Source organism: Theropithecus gelada, chromosome 9 (assembly GCF_003255815.1).
Source record: "Theropithecus gelada isolate Dixy chromosome 9, Tgel_1.0, whole genome shotgun sequence".
Lineage (NCBI taxonomy): Eukaryota > Metazoa > Chordata > Mammalia > Primates > Cercopithecidae > Theropithecus > Theropithecus gelada.
The window spans coordinates 96,767,753-96,794,124 of NC_037677.1; the positions used below are offsets into that span (position 1 = coordinate 96,767,753).

The 26,372-nt window shown below is 42.8% G+C and overlaps 1 protein-coding gene, 2 non-coding genes and 1 pseudogene across 5 annotated transcripts in view; 2 read left to right on the forward strand and 2 right to left on the reverse strand.

Annotated features, from left to right (window-relative positions):
• Positions 1–26,372, reverse strand: part of CWF19L1 (CWF19 like 1, cell cycle control (S. pombe)) — a 36,432-nt gene that overhangs the window by 3,067 nt on the left and 6,993 nt on the right. The window contains exons 4-13 of one of the 3 annotated variants that reach the window (XM_025397872.1): positions 25,306–25,407; positions 21,375–21,589; positions 18,553–18,671; positions 15,640–15,724; positions 11,873–12,013; positions 10,516–10,627; positions 8,710–8,789; positions 2,946–3,155; positions 1,762–1,881; positions 603–700 (exon numbers count right to left, since the gene is read on the reverse strand). In XM_025397872.1, the coding sequence (XP_025253657.1) occupies positions 603–700; positions 1,762–1,881; positions 2,946–3,155; positions 8,710–8,789; positions 10,516–10,627; positions 11,873–12,013; positions 15,640–15,724; positions 18,553–18,671; positions 21,375–21,589; positions 25,306–25,407 (1,282 nt within the window). The remainder of the gene's footprint in view (positions 1–602; positions 701–1,761; positions 1,882–2,945; positions 3,156–8,709; positions 8,790–10,515; positions 10,628–11,872; positions 12,014–15,639; positions 15,725–18,552; positions 18,672–21,374; positions 21,590–25,305; positions 25,408–26,372) is intronic. The other 2 variants (XM_025397875.1, XM_025397874.1) reach the window with 2 other exon arrangements.
• Positions 2,068–2,214, reverse strand: LOC112632288. The gene has a single exon (XR_003121346.1). It is a non-coding gene; the product is annotated as a small nucleolar RNA SNORA12 (small nucleolar RNA).
• LOC112632133 lies at positions 13,832–15,946 on the forward strand (annotated as a pseudogene).
• Positions 23,526–23,632, forward strand: LOC112632219. Its single transcript, XR_003121291.1, has one exon. It is a non-coding gene; the product is annotated as a U6 spliceosomal RNA (small nuclear RNA).

The following is a 26,372-nucleotide window of genomic DNA, read 5'->3' on the forward strand; positions in this document are numbered from 1 at the left end:
AATTTAGTTCCTCAGTCACATTAGCCACATTTCAGCACTCAGTGGCCACAAGTGGCTAGTCACTACTGTATTGGACAGTGCATGTATTTGAGCATTTCCATCGTTGTGAAAAGTCTACTGGGCACTACTCTAGAGCCTCATTCTCCACACTGGTAAATCGGGATGACAGTACCTACCTTACAGAGCTGTGAAGATTAAATGAGTCATGTATGTGTAAAGTTCTTGGCACAGTTCTTGGCACAGAGTATGTGCTCAATTAAAGTTCCCTAGCACTTCTGGCTAGAATGCCCTCACCCCAATCTTTGCCCTGTAAATATGACTCTCAGGTTTAACTTTGCCACTTTCATGAAGGTTTTCACCAAGTAGAAATGAGCTGTCCCTTTTCTGAATTTCTACAGCACATTATTCTCCAAAACTCTGTCATGGTACTCTTCACACTCTACATTACATTACTGTCATATATGTAAACATCTGCCCTAAGACCATGGGTCCTTTGGGGCAAGGACTGTTTACAATTTAGCTTTTTATCAATTGTCCCATGTACCCACCACTTTGTTCATACAAAGTCTAGTGAAAATACATTGAAAAGAAGAAAAACATACCTTCCAAACTGCAAAGGAAAATTCTTTTTAATTCTGTGGAAAAGCTTTTCTCCTGTGTCAAGTTCAACATAAAAATATGCTGCTCCTGGCTGTGCAATCTAAAATAAACAGAGTTGTATGAGGATGTCCAATAATGCTTTAAAAATCTATAATCCTTGTTTATCTCTAGGCAAAGAATTCAGTCTAAATGCACAAGAAAAAAGATGTGTATGTTGCTACAGATCCCAAGCCACTTAGTGGAACTAGGGCTTAAAAAGCCTAACTGGAAGATACTACCAATATCCTCCCAGTGGCATCCATCCTTCTAAGTTCCTACCTTAGGAAATTCTAATTTCTTGCTCTTCCCAGGAAAGCACTAAACTTTGGAGTAATGCCCTCTTCATCTCCAGTCTAGTCAATACCCAGTACTCTAGTTCCAAATTGTCCACTGCCTCTTTTGTTTTTTTTTGAGACAGGGTTTTGCTATGTTGCCCAGGCTGAAGTCCAGTGGTGCAATCATACCTCACTGCATCCTCCAACTCCTAGGCTGAAGTGATCCTCCTGACTCTCAGCCTCCCGAGTAGCTAAGACTACAGGCACGTGCCACCATGCACAGCTTATTTTTTAATTTTTTGTAGAGACAAGGTGTCTCACTTTGTTGCCCAGGCTGGTATTGAACTCCTGGCTTCAAGTGCTCCTCCCGCCTTGGCCTCCCAAAATGTTGGATTACAGGTGTGAGCCACCATGCCCGACCCATTGCCTATTTAATAACATTTTTGGAATGCCTTGATAGCACCTTAGGCTCAACATGTCAAAAACCAGATCTTGCCGGGCACGGGTGGCTCATGTCTCTAACACCAGCACTTTGGGAGGCCGAGGCGGGCAGGTCACAAGGTCAGGAGTTCGAGACCAGCCGGACCAATATGGTGAAACCCCGTCTCTACTGAAAATACAAAAACTAGCCACGTTATGGTGGCACATGCCTGTAGTCCCAACAACTAGGGAGGCTGAGGTGGGAGAATCACTTGAACCTGGAAGGTGGAGGTTGCAGTGAGCCAAGATTGTGCCACTGCACTCCAACCTGGGCAACAGAGCGAGACTCTGTCTCAAAAACACAAAAGAAACAACAACAGAAAAAACAGATCTTTACTCTTCCCTGAATATCACCATCCCGTTTCACCTGCTTGATGTCAGAGTGCTCTGGGATTTCCAACAGCTCTATCTGCTGCTCCTGGGCCTGGGTAATGAAGGCATCTTTAATGTCATCAGTAGCACAGCAGCTGACTGGGACAGGAATGACCTGGGGGTTGGGGAGAAAGGAGAAATTCTTTGTGCAGGTCCCAGAGAAGTTGTGCCTGCACGGTCTCTGAGAAGTAGCAAATCCATCACAGGGGTAGAGAAACACCCCTCAGCACAGAATCTCCTCAGGCCAGACAAGCCTGTGTCAGCCGGTCTGTAAGGACTTAAACTTATGAGATAGCCTGCCACATGTGGGAGCCATTCTCTGATGCAGGAAAGGCTTAAGAGAGATATCTCTGTCACAAGCCTTTGCCATCTCCGATATTATATATGTGGCAGAGTTAGGCCCATTTGAAAACTTAACAAATGTGCCAAAAAGAAAACCACCACAACTACAAATGATCTACAATCTGATTTTCTGAGCTGCTAGCCCCATGCAGGCTTTGAGACTATTTCCTACCACTAAGTTTTCCCTCATGCTGGGCCTCCACACAAAATACTCACTTTCTTCTAAATTCTTATCCAACAAGCTGCACATCTTCTTTGGCACTTCCTCGGAACTTCCTCAACTACCCATTCCTTTTCTAAACAAAGAACTTACTATCTATGCTCTTTACATGTACTGACCACACACTTCCCTGTGAAGTCTCTTGGGTTACCACCAGATACTTTTTAAAAACTTTTTAAATGAACGTTATTTAAATATTAATATAAAAATATTAAATACTTTAAATATTAAAGCTAAACATTATTTAAATTTTTTTTTTTAAGATGGAGTCTCATTCTGTCACCCAGGCTGGAGTGCAGTGGCACAATCTCGGCTCACTGCAACCTCCGCCTCCCAGGTTCAAACGATTCTCCTGTCTCAGCCTCCGAAGTAGCTGGCATTACAGGCGCCCACCACCATGCCCAGCTAATTTTTTTGTATTTTTAGTAGAGACGGGGTTTCACCGTGTTGCCCAGCCGGGTCTCGAACTCCTGAACTCAGGCAATCCAACCACCTTGGCCTCCCAAAATGCTAGGACTACATGCGTGAGCCACTTCGCCCGGCCTATTTAAATATTTATTTACCAATATCAAGGTCCCCATAGTGCCCTTCCACATTTCTATGAACAGATCACCTACCTGTAGCTGGAGGTGATGGCTCTTATAATTTCTCTCAAATACAACACACCGTTTCCCTCGACTCTTAAAGAACCGTCTCAGTGTGGCCTTATACTTCTCCACCTCTTCTACCACCTCTGCTGAAAGCTCCACCACTGACTGGTAGTGTCCAATGGGCAGGATGAGGACATGGTCATCAGATAAGCCTCCTTTGGCCAGGGCGAGGTAGCACTGAAGAAGGAGCACACAGAATTGAGACATCAATACAGCATGTAGGATTCTCCAGGGAGAAAAGCCTATACGAAGAGTGAGTCTCAGGATGTAGGAGAAGTACTTGAGGTTATTAATAAAAATTCTTTCTTTAAAAACTCTGATTTTAGAGATTGCAGCAACAATGTTCTCAAGTATCCGCTGAAGAATCAAATTAGACATAAAAAATTTCTATACAAGTAGCAAATGAACTAGGAGTAAATGAATTGGGAGAGGCACACAAACAGGCTTTTGGCTTCAAACACACTGAGCTGAGGGAGACCAGAACAAATCGCTGCGTTTTCCCTCCCAGGCTCCAAACTTGAAAACAGTTTTTCAGTTTTTATCACCCTCTACCACAAAAAGATACAACTTCTGATTTCAAAATGACCACTTGCGGCTGGGGTAGTGGCTCACGCCTGTAATCCCAACACTCTGAGAGGCCGAGGCAGGTGGACCGCCTGAGGTCAGAAGTTCCAGGATGATCAATATGGTGAAACCTCATTTTAACTAAAAATACAAAAACTAGCCAGGCCTGTGATGGCATGTGCCTGCAGTCCCAGCTACTCGAGAGGCTGAGACAGGAGAACTGCCTGAACCCAAGAGGCAGAGGTTCCAGTGAGCCAAGATCGTGCCACTATACTCCAGCCTGGGTGACAGAGTGAGACTCCATCTCAAAAAGAAAATGACCACTTTCTGCCTCCCCAGTAACTTTAATTCCCACCCCTCACCCCAAATATACTCCTTGGGCTCACAAAAAAGGCTAAGATGGCATGCTTAGTATCTAATGTTCCTAAGCCTTAAGCTGCTGACTAAACTCTACAAAACAAAAGCAAACATACAACCTAATGGGGTAGAAGGAAAGTAAAACTTCAAACTCAGATGCATCCAAAGAGGCAGAAAAGAATGGTTTCCAACAATGGATGTCAGCCTTTAATGGCAACTAAAAATATTTCTGTAAAAACCAAAACATGCAAGAATGTTCTACCACTCAGATATTCTCTGATGGGAAGATGCCATGAGTGAGCACAGAAGGGCCCATTGAGTAGCAGTATAGGCAAACATAGATACGTTAGAAAACAATTATTCAGACTGGGCGCACTGGCTCATGCCTGTAATCCCAGCACTTTGGGAGGCCGAGGCAAGTGGATCGTGAGGTCAGGAGTTCAAGACCAGCCTGGCCAACAAGGTGAAACCCCATCTCTACTAAAAATACAAAACTTAGCTGGGCATGGTGGTGCACGCCTATAATCTCAGCTACTTGGGAGGCTGAGGCAGGTGAATTGCTTGAACCTGGAAGACGGAGGTTACAGTGAGCCGAGATCGTGCCGCTGCACTCCAGCCTGGATGACAGAGCAAGGCTCTGTCTCGGGGGAAAAAAAAAAAAAAATTTATCCCAAGTATACTCTTAGTGTGGTGGGCTCAAAGTTAAGGCTGAAGGAGGGAATAATTTCTCATCTAAATAAGAAAGTCCAATAGAATGACAGGATATGTATTGGAAAGATACTAAAGCATGATTGTCCTTGACTTGTTTGGCAGAGAGGACCGGGCATGTTGACAAAGTTAATTTTCCAGATGACTAAAGTTGATGAAAACCTCATAGGCACTAAAATTTTTTTTTTTATTTTTATAATAACCACTTTATATTGTATTTGTTTAAAAGGTTACTCTAGAAGCCTGAGTCTTCTAGCTTTTTTTGTCAGAAGGTCACTGCCATAAATATCAGCTTTTCTATTATGATACGCATTATTTAGGTAATGATGTCTAAACTAAATAGCTCCTCTGCACCATCTCTAATCCTGTACTTGCAATTTTTGTGAAGTTTCACACTTGCCTAATCTCCTCTCTCTTTCAAAATCTCGCCTTCTAATCTGTTCTATACTAGAATTATCTCTAACCATGTATAAATAGGACCTGAACTAATGGTTCTCCCCATAAGTAAAATGCATTGATTTTGCAATAATTTTTTAGACTGCCAGCAGCCCTTCCTTCCACCTTTTAACTAATCTGTGGCTATGGACCATCAGCACAATTCTATGTACTACCTTTGAGGAAGGCACGGCAAAGAGAAAGCCGGGGAAAAAAATTTAACAAACAAAAAAAGGCAATCAAAAAGAAAAGTTGCAGGGAGGAGATCCCAAACCCTTCCCCAGACACCCAAAGGTCATTACAGGTTTGTAAGCGGTTTCTACCTAAGGACAGTGTAGACTTCAGGCTGAAATACTCATGTGGCCTACTTGGGATGTTGGGTTGGCCCACAGACAAGACCTTTTTCCCCTCTAGTTTCAGGCCTAGATGAGAAGAAAACAGATTTCCTTGATTGTTGCCCAGGCCCATACCCTGAGTTAGATAACCTGGACAACAGAAAGATGAACGGAAAAGAAAAGTCACTTCTCACTGAGGCCTAGAGCAGCACTGAGCTATGTCACACATTCCAAATCTCTTATCTCCTGCGTGTGATCTTGAATCTACAGAAGCTTCCCAAACAGAAGGCAATTCAAAGCCTGCCTTACTATACAAATTGTGTGGGAGAGAAAAATGGCATAAACTAATCCAAAAAGGAAAAAAGATGCAAAAGAGATCATCCAAAAAGGGCACTGCTGTAAAAGCTAGAGCTTCTCAAGTTTGCTCTTATTCCACCCAAGATGTCATCCAATAGGTTTTGTGGCTCAGCTGAGTCACAGGCCTTGACCCCATTAGTGCTCCCCCTAGAGATAGGAGTGTGCCACTAATTAAGACTTTTTTTTGTTTTTGTGACAAGTCTCGCTCTGTCCCCCAGGCTGAAGTGCCGTGGTGCCATCTCGGCCTGCAACCTCCGCCTCCCAGGTTCAAGCAATTCTCTGCCTCAGCCTCCTGAGTAGCTGGGATTACAGGCACCCGCCACCACGCCCGGATACAGGGTTTCACCATCTTGGCCAGGTTGGTCATGAACTCCTGACCTCGTGATCTACCCGCCTCAGCTTCCCAAAGTGCTGGGATTATAGGCGTGAGCCACCACACCCGGCCAAGACATTTTTTAAAATGTAAAAGACTGAGACTGCAGGTGGAAACAACACAGGCAGAAGAGTAACCGCCTTAAAGTACAAGATGAAATTGAAACTCTAGTCAGTCTATAGGAAGGAAGACACAAAAAAGAGTCCTCAGATTGTTAGGATAAGTTGAAAGGATCAATCCCGGAAACCAAAAGTAGAACAAATCAATGAGAAATGGATGACAGCACCTGTCTTCAGAAGCACTATACATTTAAGGAATTGTCTTAGTCCATCTTGTGTTGCTATAATAGAATACCACAAACTATAATTTATATGAATAGCAATCTATTTGGCTTGTGGTTCTGTAGACTGGGAAGTCCAAGTGCATAGCACTGACACCTGGCAATGGCCTTTGTGCTGCATCACCCCATGGCAGAAGGGCAAGTAAGGGTAAGAGTAAAGGAGCAAAAGGGGACCTGAACTCACTTTAACAAAGCCACTCTCATGATAACCCACTCTTGTGATAACATTAATCCATTCATGAGGGCAGAGTCCTCATGACCTAATCACCACTTATTAGGCCCCACCTCCCAAAACTGTCACAAAACAAAAACAGCTTGTAAATATTTTCCTCAGGAATCCTGGGGAACATCCAGTTCCAGTCATCAGTGACTACAGTGTTAAAAATTAAGCTTTCTTCATTCTAAATGAATGAAAAAGAACAATGGTCTATAGAAAACCCCCAGGGAAATGAGAGTCGAAGACGGGTATTATTTAATATCTAATCCAGCCCTACACAAGCAAAAGTATCTGGGGAAGTGTGAAGTAGAATGACTTTCCCATGAGACACACACATTCAAGCTTTCCACCACCTGAATAAAATCATACTCAAGACCATCCCGTTCTCATAGTCTGATTCAATACTTACCAAACAACCTTATCATCATCTTGGGTTCCTAGATACTCACACCAGGAGTGTGAATATGGGTATTCCTGTCATTAGTAAGCTACACCCTCCACTACTAAGCAAAACTGAAATTTTATCTTTGATGTGATCAGTTACTGTGAATCAGTTTCCAGCATTATATAATTCTAGATAAAAATTAATAGGCCGGGTGTGGCGGCTCACGCCTGTAATCCCAACACTTTGGGAAGCTGAGGTGGGCAAATCACCTGAGATCAGGAGTTCGAGGCCAGCGTGGCCAGCATGGTGAAACCCTGTCTCTACTAAAAATACAAAAATTGGCCGGGCATGATGGTAGGTGCCTATAATCCCAGCTACTTGGGAAGCAAGTGCAAAATCACACACTGACTAAAGTAGCACATAACTGGCAATAGGCTACAACAAAAGAACACTGAACAGGGTGTCAGGAGCCCTAATTATAGCCCCAACTATGCCATTAGCGATGACCCTGGAAAATTTACCCTCCTAAGGTCAGCTTCTTCCGTGAAACATAAAGACGAAGAAAGAGAATCACTTGAACCTGGGACACAGAGGCTGCAGTGAGCTGAGATCGTGCCATTGCACTCCAGCCTGGGCAACAGAGCAAGACTCCATCTCAAAAATATATATATATATTCATAAAGCTCTAGCTTCTGAATCTGAAGCTATAAAGAGTATCAACATTTTTAACCCAATACGGGTACATAAGCATCAGAAGACTGCCTTTTTAGGACAAAGAAAATCACTTTAAATGGTAATTAGCAAAAGGAACTCATCACTCTCAAGTAGATGGGCTAAAAAATACAGACAGTCCAAGAAGTATATAAAAGCATCACCCCTGGAGAACCATACCTATTTATGAGAGAGGAAAAGAGAGACCTATCTTGTAAAACTGGCTATTGCTATAACAAATGTTGGCAGGAATGTGGAAAAGCAGAAGCCTTCATACATTGCTGGTGGGAATATAAGATGGTGCAGTCATTTTGGAAAACAGTTTAGCAGTTTCTTAAAAAGTTAAACATAAATTTACCATATAACCTAGCAAATCCATTCCTAGGTGTATCCAAAATAAAAACATACATTCACACAAAGACTTGCATGCAGATATTTTATGGGAGCATTATTTCTAATAGCCGTAAAGCAGAAACAACCCAAATGTCCATCAATTGATGAACGGATATAGACAAAATCTATACACTGGAATATGATTTGGCAATAAAAAGGAATGAAATACTGATACATGCTGCAACATGGATGACCCTCATGAATACGATGCTAAGTAAAAACAGCTAGACACAAAAGACTACATGTTGTATGATTCCATTTATAAGAAATGTCCAAAAAAGGCAAACTATGGAGATAGTAAGTAGACTACTTGCTGCCTGAGGCTAAAGTTGGGAACAGGGATTAACTGTAAATGGGCATAAGAGATCTTACTGCCATGATAAAAATGTTCTAAAACTATACTATGTGATGGTGGCATAACTCAGTAACCTTATGAAAATCACTGAATCGTACACTTAAACATGGGTAAATGTTATATGTAGATTATGCCTCAATAAAGTTACTGAAAAACAAATAGGCATCTCCTTCTCTATAAAGGTCCAAGGAAGTAACTCACATGTGTGCCGATGTTGACCACCAAATGCTTTTCCACTTCAGGGCTAGCAAGGCAAAACCAGCAGGGTCCTGGAGGCTGAGCTTCATGTAAAAGAAAGCTGGGTGTTACTATGGTCCAAGCACAGCATATAATCACCCCACAGAACTTAGCCTTATCTGATTTTTATATCCTGAAAAGACTGGTATACAACACTGCCACAATGGGCTGAGCCTGTGTTCCTCACTATGACCCCCTATGAACATCTTCAATGAAATTAAACTTCCATTAGAATTTGTAACCAATCCACAGGTAGGTAACCCACAAGTGCAAAATCACACACTGACTAAAGTAGCACATAACTGGCAACAGGCTACAACAAAAGAACACTGAACAGGGTGTCAGGAGCCCTAATTATAGCCCCAACTACGCCATTAGCGATGACCCTGGAAAATTTACCCTCCTAAGGTCAGCTTCTTCCATGAAACAAAAAGACGAAGAAAGAGAATCTCAATGAAACACCTTTAAAGTCCTTCCTCCAAGTTTGATCATTCTTTTATGAATCTATATTGGTTTTGGAGGCTCTTTACCTCATCATGTTCTACAGACATAAAGGAAAGATGCTTTTCCCATAGTTCTTGCAGGAAGCGCCTCAGAACAGTCTAAAAGTCAGGCCAGTCTTATTTTATTTTTTTAAGACAGGGCCTTGCTCTGTCACCCAGGCTGGAGTGCAGTGGTGTGATCTTGGCTCACTGCAATCTCCACCTCCTGGGTTCAAGCGATTCTCCTGCCTCAGCCTCCCGAGGAGCTGGGACTGCAGGTGGGTGCCACCACGCCCTGCTAAATTTTTGTATTTTTAGTACAGACAGGGTTTCACCATGTTGGCCAGGCTGGTCTCGAACTCCTGGCCTCAAGTGATCCAGCTGTTTGGCCTATCAAAGTGCTGGGATTACACTTAGTGTGAATCAGTTTCCGGCATTACATAAATCTAGATAAAAATTCATATAGCTCTAGTTTCTGAATCTGAAGCTATAAAAAGAGTATCTTTTTTTTTTTTTTTTTTTTTTTTGAGATGGAGTCTCACTCTGTTACCCAGGCTGCAGTACAATGGCATGGTCTTGGCTCACTGCAACCTCCACCTCCCGGGTTCAAGCAATTCTCCCACTTCAGCCTCCCAAGTAGCTGGGACTACAGGCGCATGCCACCACACCTGGCTAATTTTTGTATTTTTAGTAGAAAAGGAGTTCCACCATGTTGGCCAGGCTGGTCTCGAAATTCTGAACTTGTCATCCGCCTGGCTCAGCCTCCCAAAGTGCTGGGATTACAGGCGTGAGCCACCGCACCTGGCCAAGAATATCAACATTTTTATCCCAATATGGGTATATAAGCAACAGAAGACTGCCTTTTCAGGACAAAGAAAATCTCTTTAAATGGTAATTAGCAAAAGGAACTCATCTCTCTCAAGTAGATGGGCTAAAAATACAGAGAGTCCAAGAAGTATATAAAAGCATCACCCTTGGAGAACCATACCTATTTATGAGAGAGGAAAAGAGAGAGCTATCTTGTAAAACTGGCTATTGCTATAACAAATGTTGACAGGGATGTGGAAAAGCAGAAACCTTCATACACTGCTGGTGGGAATGTAAGATGGTGCAGTTACCACATCCAGCCAAGGCCATGTTTATATTTTATTTTTATTTTTGGTACTAATGACTCATTGCACAATTCTCCCCTGCCAGAAGAGGCTCTCTTAGCAATGCTGTTTTCCAAACAAAAGCCAAAATAACAGTTACTGTTCACAGAGGAGACCTCTGGAATAAAGGTACTTACGAGGTTTGCGAGGCTGCTTTGGGTGAGGAGATTTGCTATCTCTACCTGTGGATGAACGCTTCCTTCCCTGCTTTTCATTTAAATCAAAGAAAAACTGACAGGCTGATTCTTCCTGGAATGGCCAAATGCAGAAGATTAAATATTATTCAACCAACCTTTAGATAAGTAGCCAACCACTCACATACAAGGGAACATTCCTGCCATGCCATATCTTTCTTTCTTCTCAGTCCTTTCTGCATACTCTAAGGAAGCAAAATATCTTCCCAATTCTGATGCCTGAACTCTCAGTCACACATCAATGCTTACCCAAACTACTGCCAAATTCATCTCTTTGGAAAAACAAGTTAAAATGCAAGTTATAAAGTAATTCTTGCCTAAAACAGAACAACATGAACCCACCCAAATTCACTCTTCCTTTTTCTCTCAACAGGGACATAGTGTAGTCATACAATTTCACAGGTCAAATAAGCCTAATTCAGCCTTGATTGAGAGATGAGAAGGTTGCTCGGAAAGAAAGAAAAGTCTGAGAAAGCAGACCGTGCATGCTAGTAAGAGAACTTGACCTTCCTTGCTTTAGTGGGGAAAAAATTAATTTGAGAAAACTCTGCTCTTAAGAAAATTTCTTCAGAGTGAATCTTATTTTCCTACTGGCTCCTACTGGCAATCATCATAAAATCACAAATTACATTGCTACGAAACTGCTAGGGCCTTGCCTAAAGAGCTAAGAACCGATAATCAACTTTAGACAAAGACTTTACAAATAAAACTGTAACCCCAAACATATGAATCCAGTTTGGACAAAGAAAGACCTAATCTAAGCCGGGCGCGGTGGCTCAAGCCTGTAATCCCAGCACTTTGGGAGGCTGAGACGGGCGGATCACAAGGTCAGGAGATCGAGACCATCCTGGCTAACACGGTGAAACCCCGTCTCTACTAAAAAATACAAAAAACTAGCCGGGCGAGGTGGCGGGCGCCTGTGGTCCCAGCTACTCCGGAGGCTGAGGCAGGAGAATGGCGTAAAACCCGGGAGGCGGAGCTTGCAGTGAGCTGAGATCCGGCCACTGCACTCCAGCCTGGGCCACAGAGCCAGACTCAGTCTCAAAAAAAAAAAAAAAAAAAAAAACTAAGAAAGACCTAATCTATGAAACTGTTAACCCCAAACTACAATAAAAAACACTAAGTTTAGTTAAAATCTACTAAGATTTTTCTAAACATCATCATGATTTCCCAAGGGGGAAAAAAAAAGATCTAGATTCTAAGGATTAAACTTGTCTTATGTACTAAACTATAACCAGGAAAAGAACACATGTAATGGGCAACCCTGCCCAGAAAATGCCAGCCCTCAATCAGAACATACCGCAGGGGCAGGAATTTGCTTTCCTATGGATGCTTCCTGCCCAGATTTTCTGTAAGGGTTTTCAGTGACATCCGGAGGCTGTTTTACCAGTTCTGCTGCATCCATTAGCTTCATGGGAACAATACTGAATGCATAAAGATACTTTAGAGAAAAAGAACATAACGACATTAGGGGATATACTATTTACCCAACTGTAATCAACCTATTTTACTGTGAAGATTTCAGGGAAAACATGTGAAACTAAGTAAAATTAAAAGAACAGCAACCAGCCCATCCATAGCTCAGAGAATAAACAGTAAATCAAATGCCAATTCAGTGGCCTCTGCAGGAGCTCACCAAGGGCTGACAAAGAAATGAACAACAAATCAAAGCCCCAGCCCTCACAAACCAGGAGTTCTCACTCGAATAATGGAATAGTGACAACTGTCCCCCAGAGGGGCTTGCTCTATAACACTTGAGACAAACTGCTTCTGCCTCTGAGTCCCTTATCTTTGTGTACTTTGTCTACAGAATTGTGGCACTGCCATTCATTTTTCCTAAAGAAAATTACAAATGAACTTGGGGTTTCTCTCTCTTGATATTATACAAATTCTGCTATATATGCTAATAAAATTTTCTTAAGAGACTAGCAGCAAAGAAGTAAATATTCATATAAATATCTGGAATGTTGCACTAATGCCACAGATATTGAAAACTTTAGATAAGATATAGATGTTTAAACTTACTACTGATTAGGGAAATGCAACTAAGTAACAATTATATATCATTTATCACATTGGCAAAAACTTTAATAAAACTTTGATGAGGGCCGGGGGTGGTGGCTAATGCCTGTAATCTCAGCACTTTGGGAGGCAGAGGCGGGCGGATCATAAGGTCGGAAGATAGAGACCAGCCTGACCAACATGGAGAAATCCCATCTCTACTAAAAATACAAAAGATTAGCCAGGTGTGGTGGCACGTGTCTATAGTCCCAGCTACTCAGGAGGCTGAGGCAGGAGAATCACTTGAACATGCGAGGCGGAGGTTGCAGTGAGCCGAGATCATGCCACTACATTCCAGCCTGGGCAACAGACAGAGACTCCATCTTAAAAAAAAAAAAAAGAAAGAAACTTTGATATGATCCAGTGAGAAATATGGAGAGAGAAAAACAAAACAAAACAAAACACACCGCTGGGGTAGGGGTACAAATTGGAACAAAATTTTTAGATGAATTTAATAATGCTTGCCAAATTTTAGGCCGGGCGCGGTGGCTCAAGCCTGTAATCCCAGCACTTTGGGAGGCCGAGACGGGCGGATCACGAGGTCAGGAGATCGAGACCATCCTGGCTAACACGGTGAAACCCCGTCTCTACTAAAAAATACAAAAAACTAGCCGGGCGAGGTGGCGGCGCCTGTAGTCCCAGCTACTCGGGAGGCTGAGGCAGGAGAATGGCGTGAACCCGGGAGGCGGAGCTTGCAGTGAGCTGAGATCCGGCCACTGCACTCCAGCCTGGGTGACAGAGCGAGACTCCGTCTCAAAAAAAAAAAAAAAAAAAAAAAAAAAATTTTATAATGTGCACACCTTTTGATTAAAGTATAAGTTGCTTATGGCTGAGGCTAACATGTCCCTGAGAATAAAACAGACTGAAAATACTAAGTGTTACTCAGTTTGAAAGGGCAATTAAAAGAAAAATTACAAATCTAAACTTGCTAAGAATTGGGCAAAAAAGCTGAAAATAGGCTGGGAAATTTATGTGGAGGTCAAAATGGAAGCAGGTATGAGAGGGTCCAGCAGAAGAAAACATAGCTGCCAAAGTGTTATGAGTCCGTCAGCAAGTTTGGCCTGGACTTAGCTGTTGCAGGAGACGTGGTGAACTCTGCCCTATATGACATGGATGCTGGGCAAAGAGCTGTCATCTTTGACCAATTCTGTGGAATACAGAATATTGTGGTAGGGGAAGGGATTCACTTTCTCATTCCATGGGTACAGAAACCAATTATCTTTGACTGCCGTTCTTGACCATGTAATGTGCCAGTCATCACTGACAGCAAAGATATGCAGAATGACATCACGGTGCACATGGGGGCCTGTCACTAGCCAGCTTCCTCGCATCTTGACCAGCATTGAAGAGGATTATGATGAGCGTGTGCTGCTGTCCATCACTACCGAGATCCTCAAGTCAGTGGTGGCTCACTTTGATGCTGGAGAACTAATCACCTAAAGAGAGCTGGTCTCCAGGGAGATGAGCAATGACCTTATGGAGTGAGCAGCCACCTTTGGGCTCATCCTGGATGACAAGTCCTTGACACATCTGACCTTCGGGAAGGAGTTCACAGAAGCAGTGGAAGCCAAACAGGTGGCTCAGCAGGAAGCAAAGAGCGCCAGATTTGTGGTAGAAAAGGCTGAGCAGCAGAAAAAGGCAGCCATCATCTCTGCTGAGGGCGATTCCAAGGCAGCCAAGCTGATCGCCAACTTACTGGCCACCACAGGGAACAGCCTGATCGAGCTGCGCAAGCTGGAAGCTGCAGAGGACATCACATACCAGCTCTCATACTCTGGGAACATCACCTCCCCTCCAGCGGGGCAGTCCATGCTCCTCCAGCTGCCCCTGAGGGGCCACCCTGCCTGCACTTCCGCGGGCCAACTGGGCCACAGCCCTGATGATTCTTAACACTGTCTTCCTTCTGTCCCCACCCTAGAAATCACTGTGAAATTTCATGATTGGCTTAAAGTGAAGGAAATAAAGGTAAAATCACTTCAGATCCGCGCCCCCTCCCCCAAAAAAAAGCTTAAAATATTATGAAAAAAATATATCGATTTGCTTATCTTTTGTATGCTTTGTGTATGGCATGTGATAGTGGAATAATCTTCAGACTCTTTATCTGCCTATTTTCCCACTTCACTAACTGTTCTTATTTTAGCTGTCTCAATCCATAATAGGTCAGTTTTGGCCCTGGGAAATCAGAAATGCTCTCAGAGAAGTGAGAAAAACAATCTACTTTTCTGGTATATTCTCTTTCATCAACTGCACTGTTTTCCAGTACAAAGATAGATTCCAGGTATCACTAAGATATCCCTCAGGAAATCTTAGCCCTAAGGAAGGCTTAGGTAAGTCCTCTGGGTTTTTTGCTTTTTTGTTTCCTGAGACAGAGTCTCACTTTGTCACCCAGGCTGGAGTGCAGTGGCCCGATCTCAGCTCACTGCAGTCTCCACCTCCCACATTCAAGCAATTCTCCTGCCTCAGCCTCCTGAGGAGCTGGGATTACAGGTGCCCCCCACCATACCTGGCTAATTTTTTTATTTGTTATAGAGATGGGGCTTCACCATGTTGGCCAGGTTGGTCTCAAACTCCTGGCCTCAAGTGATCCGCCCACCTCAGCCTCCCAAAGTGCTGGGATTACAGGCATGGGCCACCATGCCCAGCTCTTTGGGGTTTTTTTATTTCAGCTAAATGAAGTTGCTAAAAGAAGTAAGCAAGCATCTGAGGGCAAATTCACAAATACCCACAAAGACAACCACATAGATGTGAAAGTAAAGGAACACTGTTCATTTGATATTTTGCCTTTATTCCTCTGGGCCTATTTTCCCAAACCCTTCTTTAAACTCTCCTACAAAAAGACCCAAAGAGACTTGACCTTTCATTACCGTATCTTTACAAGGAGTCTCCGAAGCTGCTGGGACCTTGCAGTGAGGGAGGAAAGAAGATCTGAATGCTAAACTGGGCAAGAGATACATTTGTCAGGCAGACCGTGAGTATCAACTTTCCACCAAATAGGTGAATCTTTACCTTTTTCTTTTCTGGATTTCCAACATTTGCCAGAGCTATAAACCGGGTGGCATGCTGTGCATTTTCCTGTAGAACGACATGGTTTCTAGAACATATTTGAGAGACAAAATATTACAATTTTACTTTTGATTTGCAATGACAAAATATGTGGACTCCATGGGGCCATAAAAAGAGCAGAGGTCCTCAGTTCATCACAAGTCAAATGATTTCAGATAAGTTACTATCCGTCTAATAGGGCAACGATCCCTACCTCACAAGGCTGTTTTAGGAAGAGATGAGATTATGTCTTCAGAAACCATCAAAACTCCAACTTTTGGCTTTAAAAGAGTTGTAAAATTAGTAAAATGTTGACAATAGTTCAAGCTAAGTGATGGGCACATGAGGGTTCATTTTACTATTGCCTCTTCTTTTGTGTAATAAAGAGCTAAAATAAAATAAGCCAGGCACTTTGGGAGGCTGAGACAAAAGGACTGCTTGAGCCCAGGAGTTTGAGACCACCGTAGGCAACACAGTGAGACTGTCTCTACAAAAAAATTTTTTAATTAACTGGGTATGGTGGTGCATAACTATAGTCCCAGCTACTCAGGAGGCTAAGTTAGGAGAATCACTTGAGCCCACAAGGTTGAGGCTGCAGTGAGCCATGATCGTACCTCAGCACTCTAGCCTGGGATACAGAATGAGATCTTGTCTCAAAAAAAAAAAAAATCTGTAGTCCTTTGTGTCTGGCTTCATTCACTTCACATGAAGTTTCAAGGTTCAACCATGTTGTAGCACATATCAGTACTTCATTGCTTTTCCTTGCCAAATAACATTTCATCATATATTTACCACTTTTAATTTACCCATTCATCAGGTGATGGACATTTGGGTTGTTTGCACTTTTGAGCTATTATGAATAATGCTATTATGATCATTTGTGTACAAGTTTTTGTGTGGACATATGTTTTCCCTTATCTTGGGACAGGAATAAAATTGCCATTACCATGCTGCTGACTCTTATGTTTAACCTCTCAAGAACTGCTAAACAGTTTTCCAAAGCAGCTGCACCATTTTACACTCTCACCAGCAATGTGTGAGGGTTCCAATTCCTCCACAACCTTGCCAACACTTGTTATTATGTATTTGCCTTTTTGACTACAGCCTTCCTAGTGGGTATTAAGTGGTATATCATTGTGCTTTTGATTTGCATTACCATAATGGCTAATGATACGAGCATCTTTTTATATGTGTATTGGCCTTTTTTTTTTCTTTGACACGGAGTCCCTCTCTGTTACCCAGACTGGAGTGCAGTGGCACAATCTCTGCTCACTGCAAGCTCTGCCTCCCAGGTTCACGCCATTCTCCTGCCTCAGCCTCCCGAGTAGCTGGGACTACAGGCGCCCGCCACCATGCCCAGCTAATTTTTTGTATTTTTAGTAAAGACAGGGTTTCACTGTGTTAGCCAGGACGGTCTCGATCTCCTGACCTCATGATCTGCCTGCCTTGGCCTCCCAAAGTGCCGGGATTACAGGCGTGAGCCACTGCACCCAGCCCTATTGGCCATTTTCATATGTTCTATGAAAAACTGTATTCAGATTCTTAAGACCTGTGTACGTTTTGAGTGGCTTGCTCCCAAAACTTCTGTTTTTGCAGTATATTTTTAGAGAACAAGACATTTTTCTGGAATGCATATATGGAGATTTAACAGAAAAAGCTGTATCACCTATGATTCTGCATTAGGCTGTGGGATTATGGTAAGGGGGGTATTCTCCTCTTGCTCACTTACATTTTTTTAACTGGCAACAAGTGTATATTACTTTTGTAAAAAAAGAAGGGAAATAAGTTATTTTAAAGATAATCCATGCCCTTTATCAGTGAAGATAATTCTGAGCTTTTATTTAACTCGCTCACTTGTAAAACACTGGTTTTCTTGGCAATATATTCTTTTTTAAAGAATTAACTTGACCTCTATATACCTACTATGTACCCACAAAAATTAAAAAAATTAAAACTCCACCTCTGAGTGCTAAATAAAAAAAAGAAAAAAAAATACTTTCTTGGCTGGGCGCAGTGGCTCATGCCTGTAATCCCAGCACTTTGGGAGGCTGAGGTGGGCGGATCAGGAGGTCAAGAGTTCAAGACCAGCCTGAATGACATGGTGAAACTCCATCTCTAATAAAAATACAAAAAAAAATTAGCTGGATGTGGTGGCACGCACCTGTAATCCCAGTTACTCAGGAGGCTGAGGCAGGAGAATCGCTTGAACCCAGGAGGCGGAGGTTTCAGTGAGCCGAGATCATGCCACTGCACTCCAGCCAGGCAACAGAGTAAGACTCTGTCTCAAAAAAAGAAAAAGACAAAAAAAAAATTTTTTGTTATTTTTCCTTCTCATTTACTTTTAATTAACAACTAAAAATTGTATATATTTATGGTATACAACATGCTGTTTTGAAATGTGTATATATTGTGGGATGGCTAAATCAAGCTAATTAACATATGCATTATCTCATACTTATTTGTGGTAAAAAAATTTTTAAAGAAATGGGGCTCCCTATGTTGCCCAGGCTAGAGTGCAGTGGCTATTTACAGGCGTAGTCATTGCACACTATAGCCTAAAACTCCTGGGCTCAAGCAAGCCTCCTGCCTCAGCCTTCCAAGTAGCTGGAATTATAGGCACACACCACCATGCCTGGCCCTGAAAAGGAAAAAAACTGATACAAGTTCTTGATTCTGAAACTGAAGGAATTCCAAAGTGATTTCAACTTAGGGAACAAACTCAGAGAAGATGAATGACTTGAGAGTCACTTATTTCACTGTCTGAGTAACCAAATGGAACCAAGACGTTATATATGGTTAAAAACGAACAAGAGAAGTTCATATAGAAGATCCATGGCAAATTCTTCAAAAAGCCAAAGAGAATGAAATGCTACTCACCGATATGGAAGCCTCTCATAATAGGTCTTTTCCAAAGCAGCAAAATGATATCTTGGTTTCAAGCCCATGGCAAGACTGGAAACCAAAGCAGAACCACATTTTTTGGTATCCACTTCTCCCTAGTAAACAAAAACTTAGTCATCCATACAGACCAAAAGTTAACAAGAAATGCAAATAAATAATAAGACATTTTGAAATGTCTTTGAAATTTACACATGAATACAAATGCGGGCAGAAGGAATTGCACAGTGAATTTCATACATATGGCAATCAGAGAAAAAAATCTTAAATAAGGAAGCTGAACTATTATGAATGTAGAAATAGGAACAACTGTTGGAAGCCAGAGATTAAAAGGTTACTCCTCTATATTAATACCCAAAACATAATTAAAACCTTTTTTGGAAAGTAAGCTCTCCCTCTGGAGCCCACAGACTGAGCTTCTAGTTGCTTTTTTTTTTTTTTTTCTGAGATGGAGTCTTGCTTTGTCGCCCAGGCTGCTGGAGTACAGTGGCACGATCTCGGCTCACTGCAACCTCTGCATCCTGGGTTCAAGAAGCGATTCTCCTTCCTCAGCCTCACTAGTAGCTGGGATTACAGGCACGTGCCACCACACCCAGCTAATTTTTGTATTTTTAGTAGAGATGGGGTTTCACTATGTTGGTCAGGCTGGTCTCAAACTCCTGATCTCGTGATCTGCCCGCCTGGGCCTCCCAAAGTGCTGGGATTACAGGCGTAGGCCACCACACCCAGCCTCTAGTTTGTTTGTACTGCATCTGTAGTTCACAGGTCCAGAGAGTCATAGTCAATTCAGAAAATCAAAGTGAAAAGCTAGGTTTCAGGGCTCCTAGGATCCACAGAATATCTGGTATAGAGTACTCAAGGACTTCATCACGAGCATATAATCTTTTATTTTGCTTGAGTCAAGGAAGTAGCAGTTTCAGGAAGGGCATAACCACACCCTTCTTAAGTAACATGAAGTTTGCCCAAACTTATTCTTGTTCCCAGAACACCTCAGATTCTGTTAACAACCAATTAAGTGATCTCTCACCCACAGCATTATTTATGAACTCTATTCTAAGAGAAGGTATTACTTGGAAATAAGCTAACCAAGTTTGTTTTCCACTATGTAAAGCAGGAATTTTCTTTTGTCTTATGCTTGTTTCCTTCAGGTTTCTGCTGAAGGGCAGGGAATTAGCTTTGAGGTTGGTCCTAGCATCTTAGGGACTGGTGAACTATACTTTTCTCCTCCATAAATATACTGTATGGTTATTTATAAGCCTTGATCAAAATCAATTTTTAGCTCCCTGCAAAACGAAGGGGCCTCATTTTCTCATCCTTCCTTACAGAGCATCACATGTGTCTTTCTCTCTTCCTTCATCACTTTAGCAGCCCTTCTCTAGATCTTCCCTAGCTTTGCTATATCCTTGTGCTCCAACCAGCACTACCCCTTGTATTCTAGGTAAAGAGTAACCATGGGTTTGTCAAAAAAGAAGAGAGCATCTTCGATAATGCCTGGTATCTTGTTGGCCTTTCTGGTCATGGACACATGGTGCTGAAATTGGCAAGGGGTGGTGTACAGGTTCCACTTCTGGATCATCACTGATAATCCTGAATCCATCCATGGAGATTTGTCCCCAAATGCATTCTTACATTTCCCTTCAATGAAGCTCAGCCAGTGTTTTCTGCCCTCACATATAACCTTTTCAAAATATTCCTTAGGCTTACCACCACCAGTGTAGTATTTCACTCCCCATGATAGTTGTCACTCCTGGTGTACCATCCTTTTCAAGATTACTCATAAAATAATAAAATCTGGCCAGGTATGGTGGCTCACACTTGTAATCCCAGCACTTTGGGAGGCCAAGGCAGGTGGATCACTAGAGCCCAGGAGTTCAAGATCAGCCTGGGCAACCCCCTCTCTACTAAAAATGCAAAAATTAGGCTGGGCGCGGTGGCTCATGCCTGTAATCCCAGCATTTTGGGAGGCTGAAGTGGGCAAATTACTTGAGGTCAGGAGTTTGAGACCAGCCTGGCCAACATGGTGAAACCCCATCTCTACTAAAAATACAAAAAATTCTGCCTGTAATCCCAACACTTTGGGAGGCCAAGGCAGGCAGATGGTCTGAGCTCAGGAGTTCACAACTAGCCTGGGCAACACAGTGAAACCCCGTCTCTACTAAAATACAAAAAATTAGCCAGGCACGGCAGCGTGCACCTGTAGTCCCAGCTACTTCGGAGGCTGAGGCAGGAGAATTGCTTGAACCCAGGAGGCAGAGGTTGTGGTGGGCAGAGATGGCGCCACTGCACTCCAGCCTGGGTGACAGAGTAAAACTCCATCTCAAAAAAAAAAAAAAATTAGCCAGGCACAGTGGCGCATGCCTATCATCTCAGCTACTCAGGAGGCTGAGGCAGGAGAATCGTTTGAACCCAGGAGGAGGAGGTTGCAGTGAGCCAAGATTGCACCACTGCTCTGCAGCCTGGGTGACAGAGTGAGACTCATCCCAAAAAAAAAAAAAAAAAATTATCAGTGAAGCCTCAAAACATTAAGAGGCTTAGGAAAGGGCGCTTGAAGCAGAGAGTATTAAAAAATTCCTTTATAACTAAGATTTCAGCAGTCTCATCTATGAAGCACACTTTCATGAAATTAACTTTTGCTTTGGTCAGTTGATATAGCTTTTAGAATCCTGAAAATTTTCACAAAAGACTTCTAATAAAAGTACCCAAGAGCTAAAATACTCAATATAAACAGGAAAAGAAAAAAGGCCCAACTCAAGCCAGTGCAATTTGCTTTTAGAAATTCCAACTGAACAAGTACTACTCACAGAAGAATTCCCAAAGTTCCCCACATACTTGGGCCACGGGGATGTGAGCAAGATATCAACACCCTTAAACTGGGAGGTTGTACACAGCATCGTTCTCAGAGAAGACACATCCTTGGGACTAAAATTATAACCTGGTACTGGCTCATTTAAGGACTCTGTGCCACTGAGGTACACAATCTGCAGCCCCGAGCTTCCAGTGAAGATACCTTTACGACCTGGGTTCAAAGAAAAACGAACAAATTTTAGTCAAAATTGCAAAATGAAAAGCCATCAATAGGGGGATGAATCTCCCATGATTCTCCTATGTCCCTGCCATTTTACATATCTGAAGTGTAAACTCTCCAGCAACTCCCTTCTGGCCGCTAGGCATCAATGGTGAATGGCTATAACAATATTCCTGCTCAGTAAATACAAACAGCCCTACATGGAGGCTGCTGAGCCCACAGGCCAGTATGTTTACACCAGGTGCCTTACAAATATTACTAGAAAAAGCTAGGAAGAGAAGATTAGAAAAAAGGCTTTCTGCCTTCTAGAGAAGACTCTACATGGACTTAAATGCAGACATCAGGACACAGGAAAAGGCAATGAGAAGAAAAATACAGTTCTAAGGAAGCTACAGTCTAGAAAAGATGCACACGATGAAATCTCGTCTCTACTAAAATACAAAAAATTAGCCAGGCATGGCAGCGTGTGCCCATAGTCCCAGCTTGGGAGCAGGCAGCAACTTCCAAGTGAAGGAAAACATTTGGAAAGAGCAAGTGTTTAGGAAATATTAAAGACTCTACTCTCTTCTAGGGTTGTTCCTGGCTTGTGGCCTTGTTTCTATTCCCTCCTGTTGCCTTCAAGACCTTGCTCCATCAGTTTTCACCTCCCTTTCATCTACTGAGTCTACACAGCTGGAGCTTTCTGTTCAGAAAAAAACATGCTCAATCATCCCCATCCAAAATGAACACACATACTAAGAAACTTCCTCGTCTTCAGTTTTGAACTTCTGAAGAGCAGTCCATGCTAAGTGCTTTACCTGCTTTTTGTTTTGTTTTTTTTTTTTTTTGGTTTCTGTTTTTCAGATGGAGTCTTGCTCTGTTGCCAGGTTGGAGTGCAGTGGTGTGATCTTGGCTCACTGCAACCTCCACCTCCACCTCCCGGGTTCAAGTGATTCTCTTGCCTCAGCCTCCCGAGTAGCTGGGACTCCAGGTGCCCGCCACCATGCCCAGTTAATTTTTGCATTTTTAGTAGAGATGGGGTTTCATCATGTTGGCCAGGATGGTCTCAATCTCTTGACCTCGTGATCTGCCTGCCTCAGCCCCCCAAGTGCTAGGATTACAGGCGTGAGCCACTGCGCCCAGCCTACTTTATTAGTTCCTTAAGCCCCTGCAATCAGTTTCCCTCTCCCATCACTCTCTTAAAGGTCACCCTATATCTGCCAATGTTCTCCTGAAACTATGTTATCTTCACTTAGATTCCTTGAAGTTGACAATATCTTCACCTCTCAAACAGTCCTCTAAGCACTTTTATGTCTTTTTTCCTACCCCCAAGATGAAGATATACCATCCCCACCCATCAAGGTACTATCATCTACGTGCTTCCCTTATGACTGTATTTCTTCCTTGATTTCGAGACCAGCCTGACCAACATGGTGAAACCCTGTCTCTACTAAAAAACACAGAATTAGCCGGCCATGGTGGCACACACCTGTGACCTCAGCTACTGAGGAGGCTAAGGCAGAAGAATCGCTTGAATCCAGGAGGCAGAGGTTGCAGTGAGCCGAGACTACGCCATTGCAATCCAACCTGGGCAACAAGAGCGAAACTCCATCTCAAAAAAATAATAATAATAATTCTCACTTCCAACTATATGTTGGATGTCTTACCAGTACTTCAAGCTCACTATCACATGTTCACTACCAAGCTCTTTGCTTGATCCTCCTACTGGATCCAAAAAACCTATTTCACAGAAGTAACCCAAGTACCTCAGCTGCTCTTTACACTCCTGACACTAAATTCATATAGTAAAATGGCTGCCAAATATCTATAGTAATGCCCTTAATCCAAATCTACAGACTATACCGAGAACTGCGTAAGTCAGGCCCATGTTAAAATATACAACAGAATTTCAAAATGTGTATCTGACATGTGTAGTTAAAAAGAAACAGTGCTCACTTCAGCAGCACATATACTAAAACTGGAAAGATAAAGATAATATTAGCACGGCACCTGCACAAGGATGACATGCAAATTCATAAGGAGTTCCATATTAAAACAACAAAACAAATAAAGTCCTTCCTTCAATTTTTGCTTAAAGAAGTCTCTTGGGAGGCTGAGGCAGGAGAATGGCGTAAACCCGGGAGGCAGAGCTTGCAGTGAGCTGAGATCGGGCCACTGCACTCCAGCCCGGGCTACCGAGCAAGACTCCGTCTCAAAAAAAAAAAAAAAAAAAAGAAGTCTCATAGGATTAGAACAAAATAAGACTGGTAACAGGAGGGCCACAGCCAAACAGAGACTAAAGGCCAAGATGAACTATGATGGGGAAGGAGAGAGAAGACATTTACAGCAAAGGAAATGAAGAAGCTTTCTAGAGAAATAAGACCAACAAAGAGGAAATGTGAAGAACAGTAGAGTCAATTAAAAAAAAAAAAGCCAGGCACAGTGGCTCATGCCTGTAATCCCAACACTTTGGGAGGCTGAAGCGGGCGGATCACAAGGTCAGGAGATCGAGACCATCCTGGCCAACATGCTGAAATCCCGTCTCTACTAAAAACACAAAAATTAGCTGGGTGTGGTAGCACATGCCTATAATCCCAGCTACTCAGGAGGCTGAGGCAGGAGAATCACTTGAATCAGGGAGTCGGAGGTTGCAGTGAGCTGAGATCACGCCACTGCACTCCAGCATGAGCAACAGAGCGAGACACTATCTCAAAAAAAAAAAAAGAAAATAAGGAGTTGAATGATCTAAGAGGCAGCAGACTGTCAGCAGGTGGGGGGAAAACAAAAGCAAAATTTGACAGTGCTTTTGAAAATGGCCAGACATTGAAAGAGCCACTAAAAGCAATACAGAGGACTGTGGAGGAAACAACTTTAAGCTGGAACTGAAGAGTGTACCTGGAACCAGAAAAAGGAGAGTAAAAAAAAGTTAAAAATCCCCAAAGAACAGTACTAAAAATGTGAGTTGCCAAAACCTTAGAGTGAAACCTAGAGCGATAAATAGTTGGGAGCCTAATTAACAAGTAAGCTGCATATATCCAGCAAGATTGTATGGTAAGGCCACATACATGAAATTTCCTTTGTGTGAACATAATTTATACCTTAAGTATCCCATATACTGTAGACAAGGAGTTTATCCCTCTAGTTGGCTAAACAAGTGTGTACTGGGTTGTGGCAACATAACGAGATTGGGGCTAAGTGGCAGAAATAATAAAGGAAAAATGCCACTGTTCTAAGGGCATTGTCCTAAAGGTATAGCAGCACATATACAGACTTTGGGAAAAAACCCTCCAAACTCCATTATCTCAGGCTGTAATCACTGAAAAATCTAGCCAAAAATTTCCTGGGACACTAATTCCTGAGAACACTGTATTATGTTCATTACAAATACAACAAATATCGGCCAGGCACGGTGGCTCACGCCTCTAATCCCAGCACTTTGGGAGGCCGAGGCAGGCGGATCACGAGGTCAGGAGATCAAGATGATCCTGGCTAACATGGTGAAACCCCATCTCTACTAAAACTATAAAAAATCAGCCAGGTATGGTGGCACACGCCTGTAATCCAAGCTACTCAGGAGGCTGAGGCAGGAGAATCACTTGAACCTGGGAGGCAGAGGTTACAGTGAGCCAAGATCGCGCCACTACACTCCGGCCTGGGTGACAGAGCAAGACACCGTCTCAAAAAAAAAAAAAAACACACACACACAAATATAACAAGTATCAGCTTACCCAGATAAGTAATGTTTTCAGCTAATTCACATCCATCAGCATCCTGGAAATATTTTACTGTTTCCTGGTTATTAGCACCAAGCACATATGTCTGAATAGGAGCTAGTGAGGGAAACAGACATGACACCATATAGTTACCAGATCTGCTTTAGAACTTGAGATATGCCTCTCTATAGAAAAAATATTTACAGCAAAAGTAAACAGTCCATCCATTCACATTCCCCATATTTAGCAATCCTAAATGTGGAACTGCTATCCACTAAGGATATACTACACCCAACCTTGTAGCTTGACTATTTTCTGTTTTGTTTTGTTTTCTGAGACAGAGCCTTGCTCTGTCACCCAGGCTGAAGTGCAGTGGCGCGATCACGGCTCACTGCAATCTCCGCCTCCTGGTTCAAGCGATTCTCCTGCCTCAGTCTCCCGAGAAGCTGGGATTACAGACATGCGCCACCATGCCCTGCTAATTTTTGTATTTTTAGTAGACACAGGGTTTCACCATGTTGGCCAGGCTGGTCTCAAACTCCTGACCTCAGGTGATCCGCCCGCCTCAGCCACCCAAAGTGCAGGGATTACAGGCATGAGCCACCGCACCGGGATAGTCTCAATAATGAAAAACAACTTAAATTCTTAAATACTGAAAATTATTCTTAAATTCTTAAATAATGAAAAACAACTCCGCAAGAACTGTGGCCCTTGAAATTTTATTAGAAATCGTATGTTAGGCCGGGCGCGGTGGCTCAAGCCTGTAATCCCAGCACTTTGGGAGGCCGAGATGGGCGGATCACGAGGTCAGGAGATCGAGACCATGCTGGCTAATACGGTGAAACCCCGTCTCTACTAAAAAATACAAAAAATTAGCCGGGCGAGGTGGCGGGCGCCTGTGGTCCCAGCTACTCGGGAGGCTGAGGCGGGAGAATGGCGTGAACCCAGGAGGCGGAGCTTGCAGTGAGCTGAGATCCGGCCACTGCACTCCAGCCTGGGCGACAGACCGAGACTCCGTCTCAAAAAAAAAAAAAAAAAAAAAAAAAAAAAAAAAAAAAAAAAAAAAAAAGAAATCGTATGTT